Source organism: Oncorhynchus mykiss, chromosome 15 (assembly GCF_013265735.2).
Source record: "Oncorhynchus mykiss isolate Arlee chromosome 15, USDA_OmykA_1.1, whole genome shotgun sequence".
NCBI classification, from domain to species: Eukaryota; Metazoa; Chordata; class Actinopteri; order Salmoniformes; family Salmonidae; genus Oncorhynchus; species Oncorhynchus mykiss.
The window spans coordinates 78,878,313-78,897,812 of record NC_048579.1 but is presented as its reverse complement, the minus strand read 5'-3'; the positions used below and the strand labels follow the sequence as shown (position 1 = coordinate 78,897,812).

Sequence of the window (19,500 nt, the reverse complement as noted above, 5' to 3'; positions counted from 1 at the left end):
ACATTTTAATAGGTATTTCAATTAGAATTAGTTTTGTAATGGTGTAGAATGCCCTGCGTGCTTTCTCTCTCAGTTCATTCACTGCCTCATTAAGGTGTCCAGTTGAGCTTATTTTTAAACCTAAGTAATTGTAGTCTCTCTGTTAGTCTGTCTCCCTGTCTCTCATTCCTCTCTCTCTGTCTGCCTGTCTCTCAGACTGTCTCTCTCTGTCTGCCTGTCTCCCTCTCATTCCTCTCTCTCTATCTTTCTCTCTCAGACTGTCTCATTCCTCTCTCTCAGACTGTCTCTCTCATTCCTCTCTCTCTATCTTTCTCTCTCAGACTGTCTCTCTCTCATTCCTCTCGTTCTCTCTCAGATTGTGCCTCTGTCTCTGTCACTCTCTCTCCCCTCTTTCTCCCTCCCTTTCTCTGACACTCTCTCCATCGCCTCAGTGAGAACAGGTTAATTATTTTAGAAGGATAACCTAGATATGCCTGGAGATTCATCAGAAAGCCTTCTGCTAACACAATATCTCTAGAGAAGCTTCTGCTAACACAATATCTCTAGAGAGCCTTCTGCTAACACAATATCTCTAGAGAAGCTTCTGCTAACACAATATCTCTAGAGAAGCTTCTGATAAATCTATTCAGCCAGGTAATCAGTCAGTATAGCTATGGGTCCTTAGATCAACACAGATCTCCCCATTCATTCACTCACCTATTCATTCACTCACTTATTCATTCATTCATTCACTCACTCACTCACTTATTCTTTCATTCACTCACTCACTTATTCATTCATTCACTCACTCAATTATTCATTCGTTCATTAATTCCCTCACTCGCTTATTCATTCGTTCATTCATTCACTCATTCACTTATTCATTCATACACTCACTCAATTATTCATTCGTTCATTAATTCCCTCACTCACTTATTCATTCGTTCATTCATTCACTCACTCACTTATTCATTCATTCGTTCATTCATTCACTCACTCACTTATTCATTCATACACTCACTCACCTATTCATTAATTCCCTCACTCACTTATTCATTCGTTCATTCATTCACTCACTCACTTATTCATTCGTTCATTCATTCACTCACTCACTTATTCATTCGTTCATTAATTCCCTCACTCACTTATTCATTCGTTCATTCATTCACTCACTCACTTATTCATTCATTCGTTCATTCATTCACTCACTCACTTATTCATTCATACACTCACTCACCTATTCATTAATTCCCTCACTCAATTATTCATTCGTTCATTAATTCCCTCACTCACTTATTCATTCATTTGTTCATTCGTTAGTTCATTCCCGATGATCATGTATCAGCGTAAGAGGACAGGCCTAGTCTATCAGACCACTGTCTAATCTCTCCCACGCTAACATACATTGAGTGAAATCGTTTTTTACTTTCCTTGAAATGAATTGATCTGGTCTCTCAGAAGTGTGACCCTCTCCAAAGTGAACCGGCGTAGCGTCTATTGCCACTTAGAGAAGGAGTGTAAACAGAACAGACAAGACGAGAGACGAGGTGCCATCCATCACACTGCACAGATCAGGTTATCAGTATTGAGCACGATGTACGTTTGTCCTCTGGTACAGAGTGGTTTGTTCCTGATGCTTTGATGCTTGTCTAGATGGACTGGTCACAACAGTCAGACATGATGCATGACTAGTGTCTCTCCTCTCCTCCTCGCTCTGTCCTCAACCCTCCCTCTGTCCTCTCCTCCTCTCTCTGTCCTCTCCTCCTCCGCTCCTCCCTCTGTCCTCTCCTCTTCCCTCTCCTCCTCTCTCTGTGCTCTCCTCTTCCTCTCCTCCTCCCTCTGTCCTCTCATCCTCTCTCTGTGCTCTCCTCCTCCTCTCCTCCTCTCTCTGTCCTTTCCTCCTCCCTCTGTCCTCTCCTCCTCCTCTCTCTGTGCTCTCCTCCTCTCTCTGTGCTCTCCTCCTCCTCTCCTCCTCTCTCTGTGCTCTCCTCTTCTCTCACAGTCCTCTCCTCCTCTCTCTGTCTTCTCCTTGTTCACCCTAATAACAATCCACAGGCCAAACATTCATTCAAACAACATTCCTTCGCTCCAATCCTCTTAATTTCAACTGATTGATCTAGCGTCTTCTCAGGTAACAGACTGGTATTAAGACCCTCCTCAGGTAACAGACTGCTAACAGACTGGTATTAAGACCCTCCTCAGGTAACAGACTGGTATTAAGACCCTCCTCAGGTAACAGACTGGTAACAGACTGGTAACAGACTGGTAACAGACTGGTATTAAGACCCTCCTCGGGTAACAGACTGGTATTAAGACCCTCCTCAGGTAACAGACTGGTAACAGACTGGTATTAAGACCCTCTTCAGGTAACAGACTGGTATTAAGACCCTCCTCACGTAACAGACTGGTAACAGACTGGTATTAAGACCCTCCTCATGTAACAGACAGGTAACATACTGGTATTAAGACCCTCCTCAGGTAACAGACTGGTAACAGACTGGTATTAAGACCCTCCTCAGGTAACAGACTGGTAACAGACTGGTATTAAGTCCCTCCTCAGGTAACAGACTGGTATTAAGACCCTCCTCAGGTAACAGACTGGCATTAAGACCCTCCTCAGGTAACAGACTGGTATTAAGACCCTCCTCAGGTAACAGACAGGTATTAAGACCCTCCTCAGGTAACAGACTGGTATTAAGACCCTCCTCAGGTAACAGACTGGTATTAAGACCCTCCTCAGGTAACAGACTGGTAACAGACTGGTAACAGACTGGTATTAAGACCCTCCTCAGGTAACAGACTGGTATTAAGACCCTCCTCAGGTATCAGACTGGTAACAGACTGGTATTAAGACCCTCCTCAGGTAACAGACTGGTAACAGACGGGTATTAAGACCCTCCTCAGGTAACAGACTGGTAACAGACTGGTATTAAGACCCTCCTCAGGTAACAGACTGGTATTCAGACCCTCCTCAGGTAACAGACTGGTAACAGACTGGTATTAAGACCCTCCTCAGGTAACAGACTGGTATTAAGACCCTCCTCAGGTAACAGACTGGTATTAAGACCCTCCTCAGGTAACAGACTGGTATTAAGACCCTCCTCAGGTAACAGACTGGTATTAAGACCCTCCTCAGGTATCAGACTGGTAACAGACTGGTATTAAGACCCTCCTCAGGTAACAGACTGGTAACAGACGGGTATTAAGACCCTCCTCAGGTAACAGACTGGTAACAGACTGGTATTACGACCCTCCTCAGGTAACAGACTGGTATTCAGACCCTCCTCAGGTAACAGACTGGTAACAGACTGGTATTAAGACCCTCCTCAGGTAACAGACTGGTATTAAGACCCTCCTCAGGTAACAGACTGGTAACAGACTGGTATTAAGACCCTCCTCAGGTAACAGACTGGTATTAAGACCCTCCTCAGGTAACAGACTGGTAACAGACTGGTATTAAGACCCTCCTCAGGTAACAGACTGGTAACAGACTGGTATTAAGACCCTCCTCAGGTAACAGACTGGTAAAAGACAGGCATTAAGACCCTCCTCAGGTAACAGACTGGTATTAAGACCCTCCTCAGGTAACAGACTGGTAACAGACTGGTATTAAGACCCTCCTCAGGTAACAGACTGGTAACAGACTGGTATTAAGACCCTCCTCAGGTAACAGACTGGTAACAGACTGGTATTAAGACCCTCCTCAGGTAACAGACAGGTAAAAGACAGGCATTAAGACCCTCCTCAGGTAACAGACTGGTATTAAGACCCTCCTCAGGTAACAGACTGGTAACAGACTTGTATTAAGACCCTCCTCAGGTAACAGACTGGTATTAAGACCCTCCTCAGGTAACAGACAGGTAACAGACTGGTATTAAGACCCTCCTCAGGTAACAGACTGGTAACAGACTGGTATTAAGACCCTCCTCAGGTAACAGACTGGTATTAAGACCCTCCTCAGGTAACAGACTGGTAACATACTTGTATTAAGACCCTCCTCAGGTAACAGACTGGTATTAAGACCCTCCTCAGGTAACAGACAGGTAACAGACTGGTATTAAGACCCTCCTCAGGTAACAGACTGTGATTCAGATCAGTAATGACTAGCCAGATTTCCAGCCTGTTTATCTCTCTCCTAATATCTAGCTACTAGCTATCATTAGCTACTTCTCTCCAGCTGATACTTTAAAGGAGAACAACATGGACAATGTCAGTAAAAACACTTTGATTTTTTAACGTACTACATAGTGACCTCTCAGATCTTTCTCTCTCAGCAGGAAGTAGTGACTAGAACAAGTGATCTTTCTGTCTCAGCAGGAAGTAGTGACTAGAACAAGTGATCTTTCTCTCTCAGCAGGAAGTAGTGACTAGAACAAGTGATCTTTCTCTCTCAGCAGGAAGTAGTGACTAGAACAAGTGATCTTTCTCTCTCAGCAGGAAGTTGTGACCAGAACAACAAGTGATCTTTCTCTCTCAGCAGGAAGTAGTGACCAGAACAACAAGTGATCTTTCTCTCTCAGCAGGAAGTAGTGACCAGAACAACAAGTGATCTTTCTCTCTCAGCAGGAAGTAGTGACCAGAACAACAAGTGATCTTTCTCTCTCAGCAGGAAGTAGTGACCAGAACAACAAGTGATCTTTCTCTCTCAGCAGGAAGTAGTGACCAGAACAACAAGTGATCTTTCTCTCTCAGCAGGAAGTAGTGACCAGAACAACAAGTGATATTTCTCTCTCAGCAGAAAGTAGTGACCAGAACAACAAGTGATCTTTCTCTCTCAGCAGGAAGTAGTGACCAGAACAACAAGTGATCTTTCTCTCTCAGCAGGAAGTAGTGACCAGAACAACAAGTGATCTTTCTCTCTCAGCAGGAAGTAGTGACCAGAACAACAAGTGATCTTTCTCTCTCAGCAGGAAGTAGTGACCAGAACAACAAGTGATCTTTCTCTCTCAGCAGGAAGTAGTGACCAGAACAACAAGTGATCTTTCTCACTCAGCAGGAAGTAGTGACCAGAACAACAAGTGATCTTTCTCTCTCAGCAGGAAGTAGTGACCAGAACAACAAGTGATCTTTCTCACTCAGCAGGAAGTGACCAGAACAACAAGTGATCTTTCTCTCTCAGCAGGAAGTGACCAGAACAACAAGTGATCTTTCTCTCTCAGCAGGAAGTGACCAGAACAACAGGGAGAGAGAGAAAAAAATATCCTCATTGTACATCGTAAAAAACATAAAATAACACAGAGCAGAATGAGGCCGATCCCCGCTAATTATCAAAATCCAGAAAAGAGCCGTTAAATTCTACAACCACCTGAAAGGAAGCGATTCCCAAACCTTCCATACCAAAGCCATCACCTACAGAGAGATGAACCTGGAGAAGAGTCCCCTAAGCAAGCTGGTCCTGGGGCTCTGTTCACAAACACACCCTACAGAGCCCCAGGACAGCAGCACAATTAGACCCAACCAAATCAATGAGTAAACAAAATGAAAATTACTTGACACATTGGAAAGAATTAACAAAAAAACAGAGCAAACTAGAATGCTATTTGGCCCTAAACAGAGAGTACACAGCGGCAGAATACCTGACCACTGTGACTGACCCAAAATTAAGGAAAGCTTTGACTATGTACAGACTCAGTGAGCATAGCCTTGCTATTGAGAAAGGCCGCCGTAGGCAGACATGGCTCTCAAGAGAAGACAGGCTATGTGCTCACTGCCCACAAAATGAGGTGGAAACTGAGCTGCACTTCCTAACCTCCTGCCCAATGTATGCTTATTTATTTAACTAGGCAAGTCAGTTAAGAACAAATTCTTGGCCTTCGGCCTAGGAACAGTGTGCTAACTGCCTAGGAACTGTGGGTTAACTGCCTTGTTCAGGGGCAGAACGGCAGATTTTTTTGCCTTGTCCATCACAGCAGCAATATTTATGACCTGTTGCCACGAGAAAAGGGCAACCAGTGAAGAACAAACACCATTGTAAATACAACCCATATTTATGTTGATTTATTTTCCCTTCTGCACTTTCCCTATTTGCACATCTTTACAACACTGTAAATACACATAATATGACACTTGAAATGTCTTTATTCTTTTGGAACTTCTGTGAGTGTAATGTTTACTGATATTTTTTATAGTTTATTTCACTTTGATTTTTTTTATCTACTTCACTTGCTTTGACAATGTAAACACATGTTTCCCATACCAATAAAGCCCCTTGAAATGAATAGAGAGAGAGAGAGAGAGAGAGAGAGAGCGAGAGAGACCACAGAGTCCCATCTGTCCTCTCCCTAGGGTCCAGCCGTCGTGTCAGACACGAGCCAACCAAGATGAGACGAGAGAGAGAGAGGGACAGGAATAGAATCCTTCCCTTGTTTATTCTACCTTGCCTGCATCCCAAATGGCAACATATGGGCCCTGGTCAAATGTAGTGTACTATAGAGGGAGTAGGGTTCCATTTGGGACTCAGCCCTTATCTGCCAGAGATATTTAATCTGAAAGCCAATCAGGAACCGTGTTATTGGAGGGGAACAGTCCCCACAGGGCCAATTACATGGCCAGTCCCATTTCATTTCATACAGTCAGAGTCTACGATGGCCAAGGCACCGCACAGGACTCACTGCCAGAAGGTGAGAGAGGATGAGGAAGGAGAGGAAGAGAGGAAAGGGATGAGGGCCTGGGAGAAGGGAAGCTGGGAAGGTGAGAGAGGATGGGGAAGGAGGGGAGGAGAGGAAAGGGATGAGGGCCTGGGTAAGGGAAGCTGGGAAGGTGAGAGGGCCTGGGTAAGGGAAGCTGGGAAGGTGAGAGAGGATGGGGAAGGAAGGGAGGAAAGGGAGGATGGCCTGGGTAAGGGAAGCTGGGAAGGTGAGAGAGGATGAGGAAGGAGGGGAGGAGAGGAAAGGGAGGAGGGCCTGGGTAAGGGAAGCTGGGAAGGTGAGAGAGGATGGGGAAGGAGGGGAGGAGAGGAAAGAGAGGGCCTGGGTAAGGGAAGCTGAGAAGGTGAGAGAGGATTGGGAAGGAGGGGAGGAGAGGAAAGAGAGGGCCTGGGTAAGGGAAGCTGGCAAGGTGAGAGAGGATGGGGAAGGAGAGGAAAGGGAGGAGGGCCTGGGTAAGGGAAGCTGGGGAGGTAGTGGTGAGGTGAATGAGGCAGGGACAGAGTGAGAAAGTGTGGATAATGAGGGAGGGACAGAGTGAGAAAGTGTGGATAACGAGGGAGGGACAGAAACGAGTACTAAGAGATAAAAAGAGAAATGTAATATTCCCTTCGTCTGGTTGATCACAGGGATTCTGTGAGGCAGATCATCAGACAGGAGATGCTACAGGGGTCCTCCTAGGGTTGTGTCCCAAACAGGCACCCTATTCTCTATTTAGTGCACTACTTCTGACCAGGGCCCATAATGCACTAGAGAGTGCAGATTGGGACACAGGATTATCCTACTGATAGACTACGATTAATACAATGTGTTCCACTGTCTGAAAAGGAGTGAGAGGACTGGGTGTCCAACACTGCCTTTTCACACACACACACACACAGACAGACAGACAGACAGAGGGAGAGACAGACAGACAGACAGTGTTCTGGGTCTCCTGATTAAAACTGTTGGACGAAGTAGCAGTGTGTGTGTGTGTGTGTGTGTGTGTGTAGCAGTGTGTGTGTGTGTGTAGCAGTGTGTGTGTGTGTGTAGCAGTGTGTGTGTGTGTGTGCGTGTGTGTGTGTAGCAGTGTGTGTGTGTGTGTGTGTGTAGCAGTGTGTGTGTGTGTGTGTGTGTGTGTAGCAGTGTGTGTGCGGCCGGGCGGGCAGTAACCGTCCTACTAAACGACATGAAGAGAGGAGATGCCATGGAGTCAGAGACAAGATAAAACATCCCTGTCATAAACACAGAGAATGGTTAAATATCATATGTTTTTAATTTAAACTTGACATTTAGAGAAAGTGATTATTTTTTGGTTGTCAGGGTTACATGTCTGTCTGTTGTGCTCACTGAACGGGAACAAGAATGTCAAAGATTTTAGGATGATCCGTTTTTAAAAGTCAAGATTTTTATTTTTTTATATTTCACCTTTATTTAACCAGGTAGGCTAGTTGAGAACAAGTTCTCGTTTGCAACTGCGACCTGGCCAAGATAAAGCATAGCAGTGTGAACAGACAACACAGAGTTACACATGGAGTAAACAATAATCAAGTCAATAACACAGTAGAAAAAAAAGAGAGTCTATATACATTGTGTGCAAAAGGCATGAGGTAGGCGAATAATTACAATTTTGCAGATTAACACTGGAGTGATAAATTATTAGATGGTGGTAAAAATGGGTGGGCTATTTACCGATAGACTGTACAGCTGCAGCGATCGGTTAACTGCTCAGATAGCAGATGTTTGAAGTTGGTGAGGGAGATAAAAGTCTCCAACTTCAGCGATTTTTGCAATTCGTTCCAGTCACAGGCAGCAGAGAACTGATGTGTATGTTTGTTGGTTGGATGACAGTATCCATCAATAAGACAGCCCAATAGGAGTAATCTGTGTTTTACCCCCTGGATGGATGACAGTATCCATCAATAAGACAGCCCAATAGGAGTAATCTGTGTTTTACCTGCTGGATGGATGACAGTATCCATCAATAAGACAGCCCAATAGGAGTAATCTGTGTTTTACCCCCTGGGTGGGTGGATGGATGACATTATCCATCAATAAGACAGCCCAATAGGAGTAATCTGTGTTTTACCCCCTGGATGGATGACAGTATCCATCAATAAGACAGCCCAATAGGAGTAATCTGTGTTTTACCCCCTGGATGGATGACAGTATCCATCAATAAGACAGCCCAATAGGAGTAATCTGTGTTTTACCTGCTGGATGGATGACAGTAACCATCAATAAAACAGCCCAATAGGAGTAATCTGTGTTCTACCTGCTGGATGGATGACAGTAACCATCAATAAGACAGCCCAATAGGAGTAGTCTGTGTTTTACCTGCTGGATGGATGACAGTAACCATCAATAAGACAGCCCAATAGGAGTAATCTGTGTTTTACCCCCTGGATGGATGACAGTATCCATCAATAAGACAGCCCAATAGGAGTAATCTGTGTTTTACCCCCTGGATGGATGACAGTATCCATCAATAAGACAGCCCAATAGGAGTAATCTGTGTTTTACCTGCTGGATGGATGACAGTATCCATCAATAAGACAGCCCAATAGGAGTAATCTGTGTTTTACCTGCTGGATGGATGACAGTAACCATAAATAAGACAGCCCAATAGGAGTAATCTGTGTTCTACCTGCTGGATGGATGACAGTAACCATCAATAAGACAGCCCAATAGGAGTAGTCTGTGTTTTACCTGCTGGATGGATGACAGTAACCATCAATAAGACAGCCCAATAGGAGTAATCTGTGTTTTACCCCCTGGATGGATGACAGTATCCATCAATAAGACAGCCCAATAGGAGTAATCTGTGTGTTACCTGCTGGATGGATGACAGTAACCATCATTAAGACAGCCCAATAGGAGTAGTCTGTGTTTTACCTGCTGGATGGATGACAGTAACCATCAATAAAACAGCCCAATAGGAGTAATCTGTGTTTTACCCCCTGGATGGATGACAGTAACCATCAATAAAACAGCCCAATAGGAGTAATCTGTGTTCTACCTGATGGATGGATGACAGTATCCATCAATAAGTAATCTGTGTTCTACCCCCTGGATGGATGACAGTAACCATCAATAAGACAGCCCAATAGGAGTAATCTGTGTTTTACCTGCTGGATGGATGACAGTATCCATCAATAAGACAGCCCAATAGGAGTAATCTGTGTTTTACCCCCTGGGTGGGTGGATGGATGACATTATCCATCAATAAGACAGCCCAATAGGAGTAATCTGTGTTTTACCCCCTGGATGGATGACAGTATCCATCAATAAGACAGCCCAATAGGAGTAATCTGTGTTTTATCCCCTGGATGGATGACAGTATCCATCAATAAGACAGCCCAATAGGAGTAATCTGTGTTTTACCTGCTGGATGGATGACAGTAACCATCAATAAGACAGCCCAATAGGAGTAATCTGTGTTTTACCCCCTGGATGGATGACAGTATCCATCAATAAGACAGCCCAATAGGAGTAATCTGTGTTTTACCCCCTGGATGGATGACAGTATCCATCAATAAGACAGCCCAATAGGAGTAATCTGTGTTTTACCCCCTGGATGGGTGACAGTATCCATCAATAAGACAGCCCAATAGGAGTAATCTGTGTGTTACCTGCTGGATGGATGACAGTAACCATCAATAAGAGCCCAATAGGAGTAATCTGTGTTTTACCCCCTGGATGGATGACAGTAACCATCAATAAGACAGCCCAATAGGAGTAATCTGTGTTTTACCCCCTGGATGGATGACAGTATCCATCAATAAGACAGCTCAATAGGAGTAATCTGTGTTCTACCTGATGGATGGATGACAGTATCCATCAATAAGTAATCTGTGTTCTACCTGCTGGATGGATGAGAGTATCCATCAATAAGACAGCCCAAAAGGAGTAATCTGTGTTCTACCGGCTGGATGGATGACAGTAACCATCAATAAGACAGCCCAATAGGAGTAATCTGTGTTTTACCCCCTGGATGGATGACAGTAACCATCAATAAGACAGCCCAATAGGAGTAATCTGTGTTCTACCTGATGGATGGATGACAGTAACCATCAATAAGACAGCCAAATAGGAGTAATCTGTGTTCTACCTGATGGATGGATGACAGTATCCATCAATAAGTAATCTGTGTTCTACCTGCTGGATGGATGACAGTATCCATCAATAAGACAGCCCAATAGGAGTAATCTGTGTTCTACCTGCTGGATGGATGACAGTATCCATCAATAAGACAGCCCAATAGGAGTAATCTGTGTTTTACCCCCTGGATGGATGGATGACAGTAACCATCAATAAGACAGCCCAATAGGAGTAATCTGTGTTCTACCTGCTGGATGGATGACAGTAACCATCAATAAAACAGCCCAATAGGAGTAATCTGTCTTTTACCCCCTGGGTGGGTGGATGGATGACAGTATCCATCAATAAGACAGCCCAATAGGAGTAATCTGTGTTCTACCTGCTGGATGGATGACAGTATCCATCAATAAAACAGCCCAATAGGAGTAATCTGTGTTTTACCCCCTGGGTGGGTGGATGGAGGACAGTATCCATCAATAAGACAGCCCAATAGGAGTAATCTGTGTTTTACCTGCTGGATGGATGACAGTATCCATCAATAAGACAGCCCAATAGGAGTAATCTGTGTTTTACCCCCTGGATGGATGACAGTAACCATCAATAAGACAGCCCAATAGGAGTAATCTGTGTTTTACCCCCTGGATGGGTGACAGTATCCATCAATAAGACAGCCCAATAGGAGTAATCTGTGTGTTACCTGCTGGATGGATGACAGTAACCATCAATAAGACAGCCCAATAGGAGTAATCTGTGTTTTACCCCCTGGATGGATGACAGTAACCATCAATAAGACAGCCCAATAGGAGTAATCTGTGTTTTACCCCCTGGATGGATGACAGTATCCATCAATAAGACAGCCCAATAGGAGTAATCTGTGTTCTACCTGATGGATGGATGACAGTATCCATCAATAAGTAATCTGTGTTCTACCTGCTGGATGGATGACAGTATCCATCAATAAGACAGCCCAATAGGAGTAATCTGTGTTCTACCGGCTGGATGGATGACAGTAACCATCAATAAGACAGCCCAATAGGAGTAATCTGTGTTTTACCCCCTGGATGGATGACAGTAACCATCAATAAGACAGCCCAATAGGAGTAATCTGTGTTCTACCGGCTGGATGGATGACAGTAACCATCAATAAGACAGCCCAATAGGAGTAATCTGTGTTCTACCTGATGGATGGATGACAGTATCCATCAATAAGTAATCTGTGTTCTACCTGCTGGATGGATGACAGTATCCATCAATAAGACAGCCCAATAGGAGTAATCTGTGTTTTACCCCCTGGGTGGGTGGATGGATGACAGTATCCATCAATAAGACAGCCCAATAGGAGTAATCTGTGTTCTACCTGCTGGATGGATGACAGTATCCATCAATAAGACAGCCCAATAGGAGTAATCTGTGTTTTACCCCCTGGATGGATGACAGTAACCATCAATAAGAGAGCCCAATAGGAGTAATCTGTGTTTTACCCCCTGGGTGGATGGATGGATGACAGTAACCATCAATAAGACAGCCCAATAGGAGTAATCTGTGTGTTACCTGCTGGATGGATGACAGTAACCATCAATAAAACAGCCCAATAGGAGTAATCTGTGTTTTACCCCCTGGGTGGGTGGATGGATGACAGTATCCATCAATAAGACAGCCCAATAGGAGTAATCTGTGTTCTACCTGCTGGATGGATGACAGTATCCATCAATAAAACAGCCCAATAGGAGTAATCTGTGTTTTACCCCCTGGATGGATGGATCACAGTATCCATCAATAAGACAGCCCAATAGGAGTAATCTGTGTTTTACCCCCTGGATGGATGACAGTATCCATCAATAAAACAGCCCAATAGGAGTAATCTGTGTTTTACCCCCTGGATGGATGACAGTATCCATCAATAAAACAGCCCAATAGGAGTAATCTGTGTTTTACCCCCTGGGTGGGTGGATGGATGACAGTATCCATCAATAAAACAGCCCAATAGGAGTAATCTGTGTTTTACCTGCTGGATGGATGACAGTATCCATCAATAAGACAGCCCAATAGGAGTAATCTGTGTTTTACCCCCTGGATGGATGACAGTAACCATCAATAAGAGAGCCCAATAGGAGTAATCTGTGTTCTACCGGCTGGATGGATGACAGTAACCATCAATAAGACAGCCCAATAGGAGTAATCTGTGTTCTACCTGATGGATGGATGACAGTATCCATCAATAAGTAATCTGTGTTCTACCTGCTGGATGGATGACAGTAACCATCAATAAAACAGCCCAATAGGAGTAATCTGTGTTTTACCCCCTGGGTGGGTGGATGGATGACAGTATCCATCAATAAGACAGCCCAATAGGAGTAATCTGTGTTTTACCCCCTGGGTGGGTGGATGGATGACAGTATCCATCAATAAGACAGCCAAATAGGAGTAATCTGTGTTTTACCTGCTGGATGGATGACAGTATCCATCAATAAGACAGCCCAATAGGAGTAATCTGTGTTTTACCCCCTGGATGGATGACAGTAACCATCAATAAGAGAGCCCAATAGGAGTAATCTGTGTTCTACCGGCTGGATGGATGACAGTAACCATCAATAAGACAGCCCAATAGGAGTAATCTGTGTTCTACCTGATGGATGGATGACAGTATCCATCAATAAGTAATCTGTGTTCTACCTGCTGGATGGATGACAGTAACCATCAATAAAACAGCCCAATAGGAGTAATCTGTGTTTTACCCCCTGGATGGTTTGATGACAGTATCCATCAATAAGACAGCCCAATAGGAGTAATCTGTGTTTTACCCCCTGGATGGATGACAGTTTCCATCAATAAGACAGCCCAATAGGAGTAATCTGTGTTTTACCCCCTGGATGGATGACAGTAACCATCAATAAGACAGCCCAATAGGAGTAATCTGTGTTTTACCTGCTGGATGGATGACAGTAACCATCAATAAGACAGCCCAATAGGAGTAATCTGTGTTTTACCTGCTGGATGGATGACAGTAACCATCAATAAGACAGCCCAATAGGAGTTGTCTAGAATGCAATGTCCCGATCAACCTTGAAGATGCAGATCTCCACACCAGCAGTAATGACATTTACGCGGATTTAAGGTTTTATTTAAGATTGGCTCGGAGGCGGTGGAGCGTAGACAATATTAGACAATACCATTATCGTTGATTAAATCGTCTCCGTGGTTACACGGTAATCAATGACAATAAAAGTGTGAAATTGACGTGTCAAAATGGGTGATGACAGACTGTGTTGAGGACTTGGCTCATGGTGGTGATGACAGACTGTGTTGAGGACTTGGCTCATGGTGGTGATGACAGACTGTGTTGAGGACTTGGCTCATGGTGGTGATGACAGACTGTGTTGAGGACTTGGCTCATGGTGGTGATGACAGACTGTGTTGAGGACTTGGCTCATGGTGGTGATGACAGACTGTGTTGAGGACTTGGCTCATGGTGGTGATGACAGACTGTGTTGAGGACTTGGCTCATGGTGGTGATGACAGACTGTGTTGAGGACTTGGCTCATGGTGGTGATGACAGACTGTGTTGAGGACTTGGCTCATGGTGGTGATGACAGACTGTGTTGAGGACTTGGCTCATGGTGGTGATGACAGACCGTGTTGAGGACTTGGCTCATGGTGGTGATGACAGACCGTGTTAAGGACTTGGCTCATGGTGGTGATGACAGACTGTGTTGAGGACTTGGCTCATGGTGGTGATGACAGACTGTGTTGAGGACTTGGCTCATGGTGGTGATGACAGACTGTGTTGAGGACTTGGCTCATGGTGGTGATGACCGACTGTGTTGAGGACTTGGCTCATGCTGGTGATGACAGACTGTGTTGAGGACTTGGCTCATGGTGGTGATGACAGACTGTGTTGAGGACTTGGCTCATGGTGGTGATGACAGACCGTGTTGAGGACTTGGCTCATGGTGGTGATGACAGACTGTGTTGAGGACTTGGCTCATGGTGGTGATGACAGACTGTGTTGAGGACTTGGCTCATGGTGGTGATGACAGACTGTGTTGAGGACTTGGCTCATGGTGGTGATGACAGACTGTGTTGAGGACTTGGCTCATGGTGGTGATGACAGACTGTGTTGAGGACTTGGCTCATGGTGGTGATGACAGACTGTGTTGAGGACTTGGCTCATGGTGGTGATGACAGACCGTGTTGAGGACTTGGCTCATGGTGGTGATGACAGACCGTGTTGAGGACTTGGCTCATGGTGGTGATGACAGACTGTGTTGAGGACTTGGCTCATGGTGGTGATGACAGACTGTGTTGAGGACTTGGCTCATGGTGGTGATGACAGACTGTGTTGAGGACTTGGCTCATGGTGGTGATGACCGACTGTGTTGAGGACTTGGCTCATGGTGGTGATGACAGACTGTGTTGAGGACTTGGCTCATGGTGGTGATGACAGACTGTGTTGAGGACTTGGCTCATGGTGGTGATGACAGACCGTGTTGAGGACTTGGCTCATGGTGGTGATGACAGACTGTGTTGAGGACTTGGCTCATGGTGGTGATGACAGACTGTGTTGAGGACTTGGCTCATGGTGGTGATGACAGACTGTGTTGAGGACTTGGCTCACGGTGGTGATGACAGACTGTGTTGAGGACTTGGCTCATGGTGGTGATGACAGACTGTGTTGAGGACTTGGCTCATGGTGGTGATGACAGACTGTGTTGAGGACTTGGCTCATGGTGGTGATGACAGACTGTGTTGAGGACTTGGCTCATGGTGGTGATGACAGACTGTGTTGAGGACTTGGCTCATGGTGGTGATGACAGACTGTGTTGAGGACTTGGCTCATGGTGGTGATGACAGACTGTGTTGAGGACTTGGCCCATGGTGGTTTATCATTCATTCTGGTGGTTGTTGAGACACTGACAGCTTGCTATAGGCTGAGTCATAAATGGTGGTTTATCATTCATCCTGGTGGTTGTATCCTGGTGGCTGTTGAGAGACTGACAGCTTGCTTTAGGGTTGAGTCCCAAATGGCACCCTATTCCCTACATAGTGCACTTATTTCCCTATGGGTCCTGGTCAAAAGTAGTGCACTATATTTGGACATAGTGTAGGGTGCTATTTGGGCCACAACCATAGTGTTAGTGTTGAGTTGATTCACTGGGACGTGGTCATCTTTAGAGAGGACTGCATCGGGATACACACACGCATGTGCGCACACACACACACACACACACACAAAGGCAACACTCGTCTCTCTCTGAGCAGCATGTAGTCATGACGACAGCAGGAAGATCGGTAGTGTGTCGGCGGTGGTTTCTGCTGAGGACAAGGAAATTAAAAATACACCCCCTGCTGTGTGTGTGTGTGTGTGTGTCCATAACCAGTCTACAAACTGGAGACAAACTCAACATCCCTCTCTTCTTCTCTCCACCTCCCCTACTCTCTCTCTTCCTTTCTCACCATCTCTCTGTCAATCATTCAGTTCATTCCCATTCCAAGCCCTCCTCTGGTGACTCAAAGCCCTGATTGTGAGCTGAGAGAGAGAGAGAGAGAGAGAGAGACTTGCACTCCTTTTGGAAAATCTTCCCTGTTACCCTTCTCTCTCTGCTCAATGAGTCTCTCCACTCCTGTCTGTCTGCCTGCCTGTGTTGTCTGCCTGTCTGTGTTGTCTGCCTGCCTGCCTGTCTGCCTCTGTTCTGCTCTGTTTTCATGTTGAATTCACATTAGCTGACAACTCAACCAAATTGAAATCAAAACTAGATACTGAAATGACATCTGTGCCCAGTGGGTGGGGAGCGCATTAATAAAATACAAAAAGGAATTTTTAATACCTCAGTTTATGTTATTCAAGCATGCCAGTCTTGTTGGGAAGTCTAAATAAAGTTCAACAGAACTATATAGTCATCTTATGAACCAAACTGTACTGTGTGAAATACAGTGAGAGAAAAGGAGAGAGAATGTCCTCATTCCACTCTGATATGTTGTTAAATTGGATGTCTCTAGTGATATCTCTAGTGGGGTTTATAGCAGGGTGTAATGGTAAATCTCTGATATGTTGGGGTTTATAGCAGGGTGTAATGGTAAATCTCTGATATGTTGTTAGTTAAATGTCTCTAGTGGGGTTTATAGCAGGTTGTAATGGTAAATCTCTGATATGTTGGGGTTTATAGCAGGGTGTAATGGTACATCTCTGATATGTTGGGGTTTATAGCAGGTTGTAATGGTAAATCTCTGATATGTTGTTAGTTAGATGTCTCTAGTGGGGTTTATAGCAGGTTGTAATGGTAAATCTCTGATATGTTGGGGTTTATAGCAGGGTGTAATGGTAAATCTCTGATATGTTGGGGTTTATAGCCTGTTGTAATGGTAAATCTCTGATATGTTGGGGTTTATAGCAGGGTGTAATGGTAAATCTCTGATATGTTGGGGTTTATAGCAGGGTGTAATGGTAAATCTCTGATATGTTGGGGTTTATAGCAGGGTGTAATGGTAAATCTCTGATATGTTGGGGTTTATAGCAGGTTGTAATGGTAAATCTCTGATATGTTGGGGTTTATAGCAGGGTGTAATGGTACATCTCTGATATTTTGGGGTTTATAGCAGGTTGTAATGGTAAATCTCTGATATGTTGTTAGTTAGATGTCTCTAGTGGGGTTTATAGCAGGTTGTAATGGTAAATCTCTGATATGTTAGTTAGATGTCTCTAGTGGGGTTTATAGCAGGGTGTAATGGTAAATCTCTGATATGTTGGGGTTTATAGCAGGGTGTAATGGTAAATCTCTGATATGTTGGGGTTTATAGCAGGGTGTAATGGTAAATCTCTGATATGTTGGGGTTTATAGCAGGTTGTAATGGTAAATCTCTGATATGTTGGGGTTTATAGCAGGGTATAATGGTAAATCTCTGATATGTTGGGGTTTATAGCAGGTTATAATGGTAAATCTCTGATATGTTGGGGTTTATAGCAGGGTGTAATGGTAAATCTCTGATATGTTGAGGTTTATAGCAGGTTGTAATGGTAAATCTCTGATATGTTGGGGTTTATAGCAGGTTGTAATGGTAAATCTCTGATATGTTGGGGTTTATAGCAGGGTATAATGGTAAATCTCTGATATGTTGGGGTTTATAGCAGGTTATAATGGTAAATCTCTGATATGTTGGGGTTTATAGCAGGGTGTAATGGTAAATCTCTGATATGTTGAGGTTTATAGCAGGTTGTAATGGTAAATCTCTGATATGTTGGGGTTTATAGCAGGGTGTAATGGTAAATGGAAGGTGGTGGCCTGTGTCTGGTGAGGAAGGAAACAGACAAACAGACCCAGATGGGGGGGTCAGCGTCATCTCATTACTCTGATGGCTTCACATTATTCCAGTGTCACATTCATCCTGACAAATCAACCAGGGATTCATTGGCCTTGAACTCACAAACCATCTTCATCTATCAACACTGGGGCCTGAGAGAGGAAGTAAAGAAACACACACACACACACATACACACTAGGGAATACAAGTACACACACACACACACACACACTAGGGAATACAAGTACACACACACACACACACACACACACACTAGGGAATACAAGTACAAACACACACTAACACACACACACACACTAACTAACACACACACACACACACTAGGGAATACAAGTACACACACACACTAACTAACACCCACTACACACATACACAGACACACAGTGGCATTTAATTTCCAGAAGTTTAACAGAAAAGCCACATCTCAGTGTTCTTCTCAGCACACACCCACACAACGAACACATAGCCAACACATCACCTTGCTGTTGTCTCCAGTACAAGCAGAGTTTCAGTGCTTCCATCTCAGCCCTGTCTCCCCTCAGCCCTTTCTCCCCTCCGCCTCGTCTCCCCTCAGCCCAGCCCTGTCTCCCCTCAGCCCTGTCTCCCTTCAGCCCTGTCTCCCCTCAGCCTTGCCTCCCCTCAGCCCTGCCTCCCCTCAGCCCTGTCTCCCCTCAGCCCTGCCCCCCCTCAGCCCTGCCTCCCCTCAGCCCAGCCCTGCCTCCCCTCAGCCCTGTCTCCCTTCAGCACTGTCTCCCCTCAGCCCTGTCTCCCCTCAGCCCTGCCCTGCCTCCCCTCAGCTCTGTCTCCCTTCAGCCCTGTCTCCCCTCAGCCTTGCCTCCCCTCAGCCCTGTCTCCCTTCAGCCTTGCCTCCCCTCAGCCCTGTCTCCCTTCAGCCTTGCCTCCCCTCAGCCCTGTCTCCCCTCAGCCCTGCCTCCCCTCAGCCCTGCCTGCCAGGAGTCTCTCTGTATCTTACATCCCTGTATCTGTGTTCCCAGAGATTTCATTGTCTTCGGTGTGAAGCAGCTCCAGCTGGGAGGAGGAATCGATCTGTGAAGGCATCAATCAAATCACTTCACACATGCATACAGAAATTATAACGATATGACTCATCTTCTCTGTCTAGATATGGTGTGTATGGTATCTTCTCTGTCTAGATATGGTGTGTATGGTATCTTCTCTGCCTAGATATAGGTGCCTTTTGGGATGGGCACTAAGAAGATAGAACGGGTATAGACAGGTAGATACAGGACATGAGGACAGTTCACCATCTTGTTCCCTCAGGGCCCAGGGTGTTTTCAGATCCTATTTATGTTTGTGTTTTTTATCCAATCAGTAAATCTGGCTGCCGTAATGGCGATCCCAACACCATGGTTACAAGATTGATTCCATTCAAGCCCCAGTCCATCCTGGCCCGAGCGTTTATAGACCTCTGGGCGACTCGGAGCTTTGTTGTCACACAGTGGCATCATCTTTGAAAACA

The 19,500-nt window shown here is 45.0% G+C and overlaps 1 protein-coding gene across 1 annotated transcript in view; it reads left to right on the top strand.

Moving 5' to 3' along the window:
- LOC118938905 (ice nucleation protein-like) overlaps nucleotides 1–19,073 on the top strand; it is a 39,394-nt gene extending 20,321 nt beyond the window's left edge. Inside the window, exon 3 of the mRNA XM_036945566.1 lies at nucleotides 18,595–19,073. Coding sequence (XP_036801461.1) covers nucleotides 18,595–19,073 — 479 coding nt within the window. The remainder of the gene's footprint in view (nucleotides 1–18,594) is intronic.
- Nucleotides 19,074–19,500: the final 427 nt, after the last annotated feature.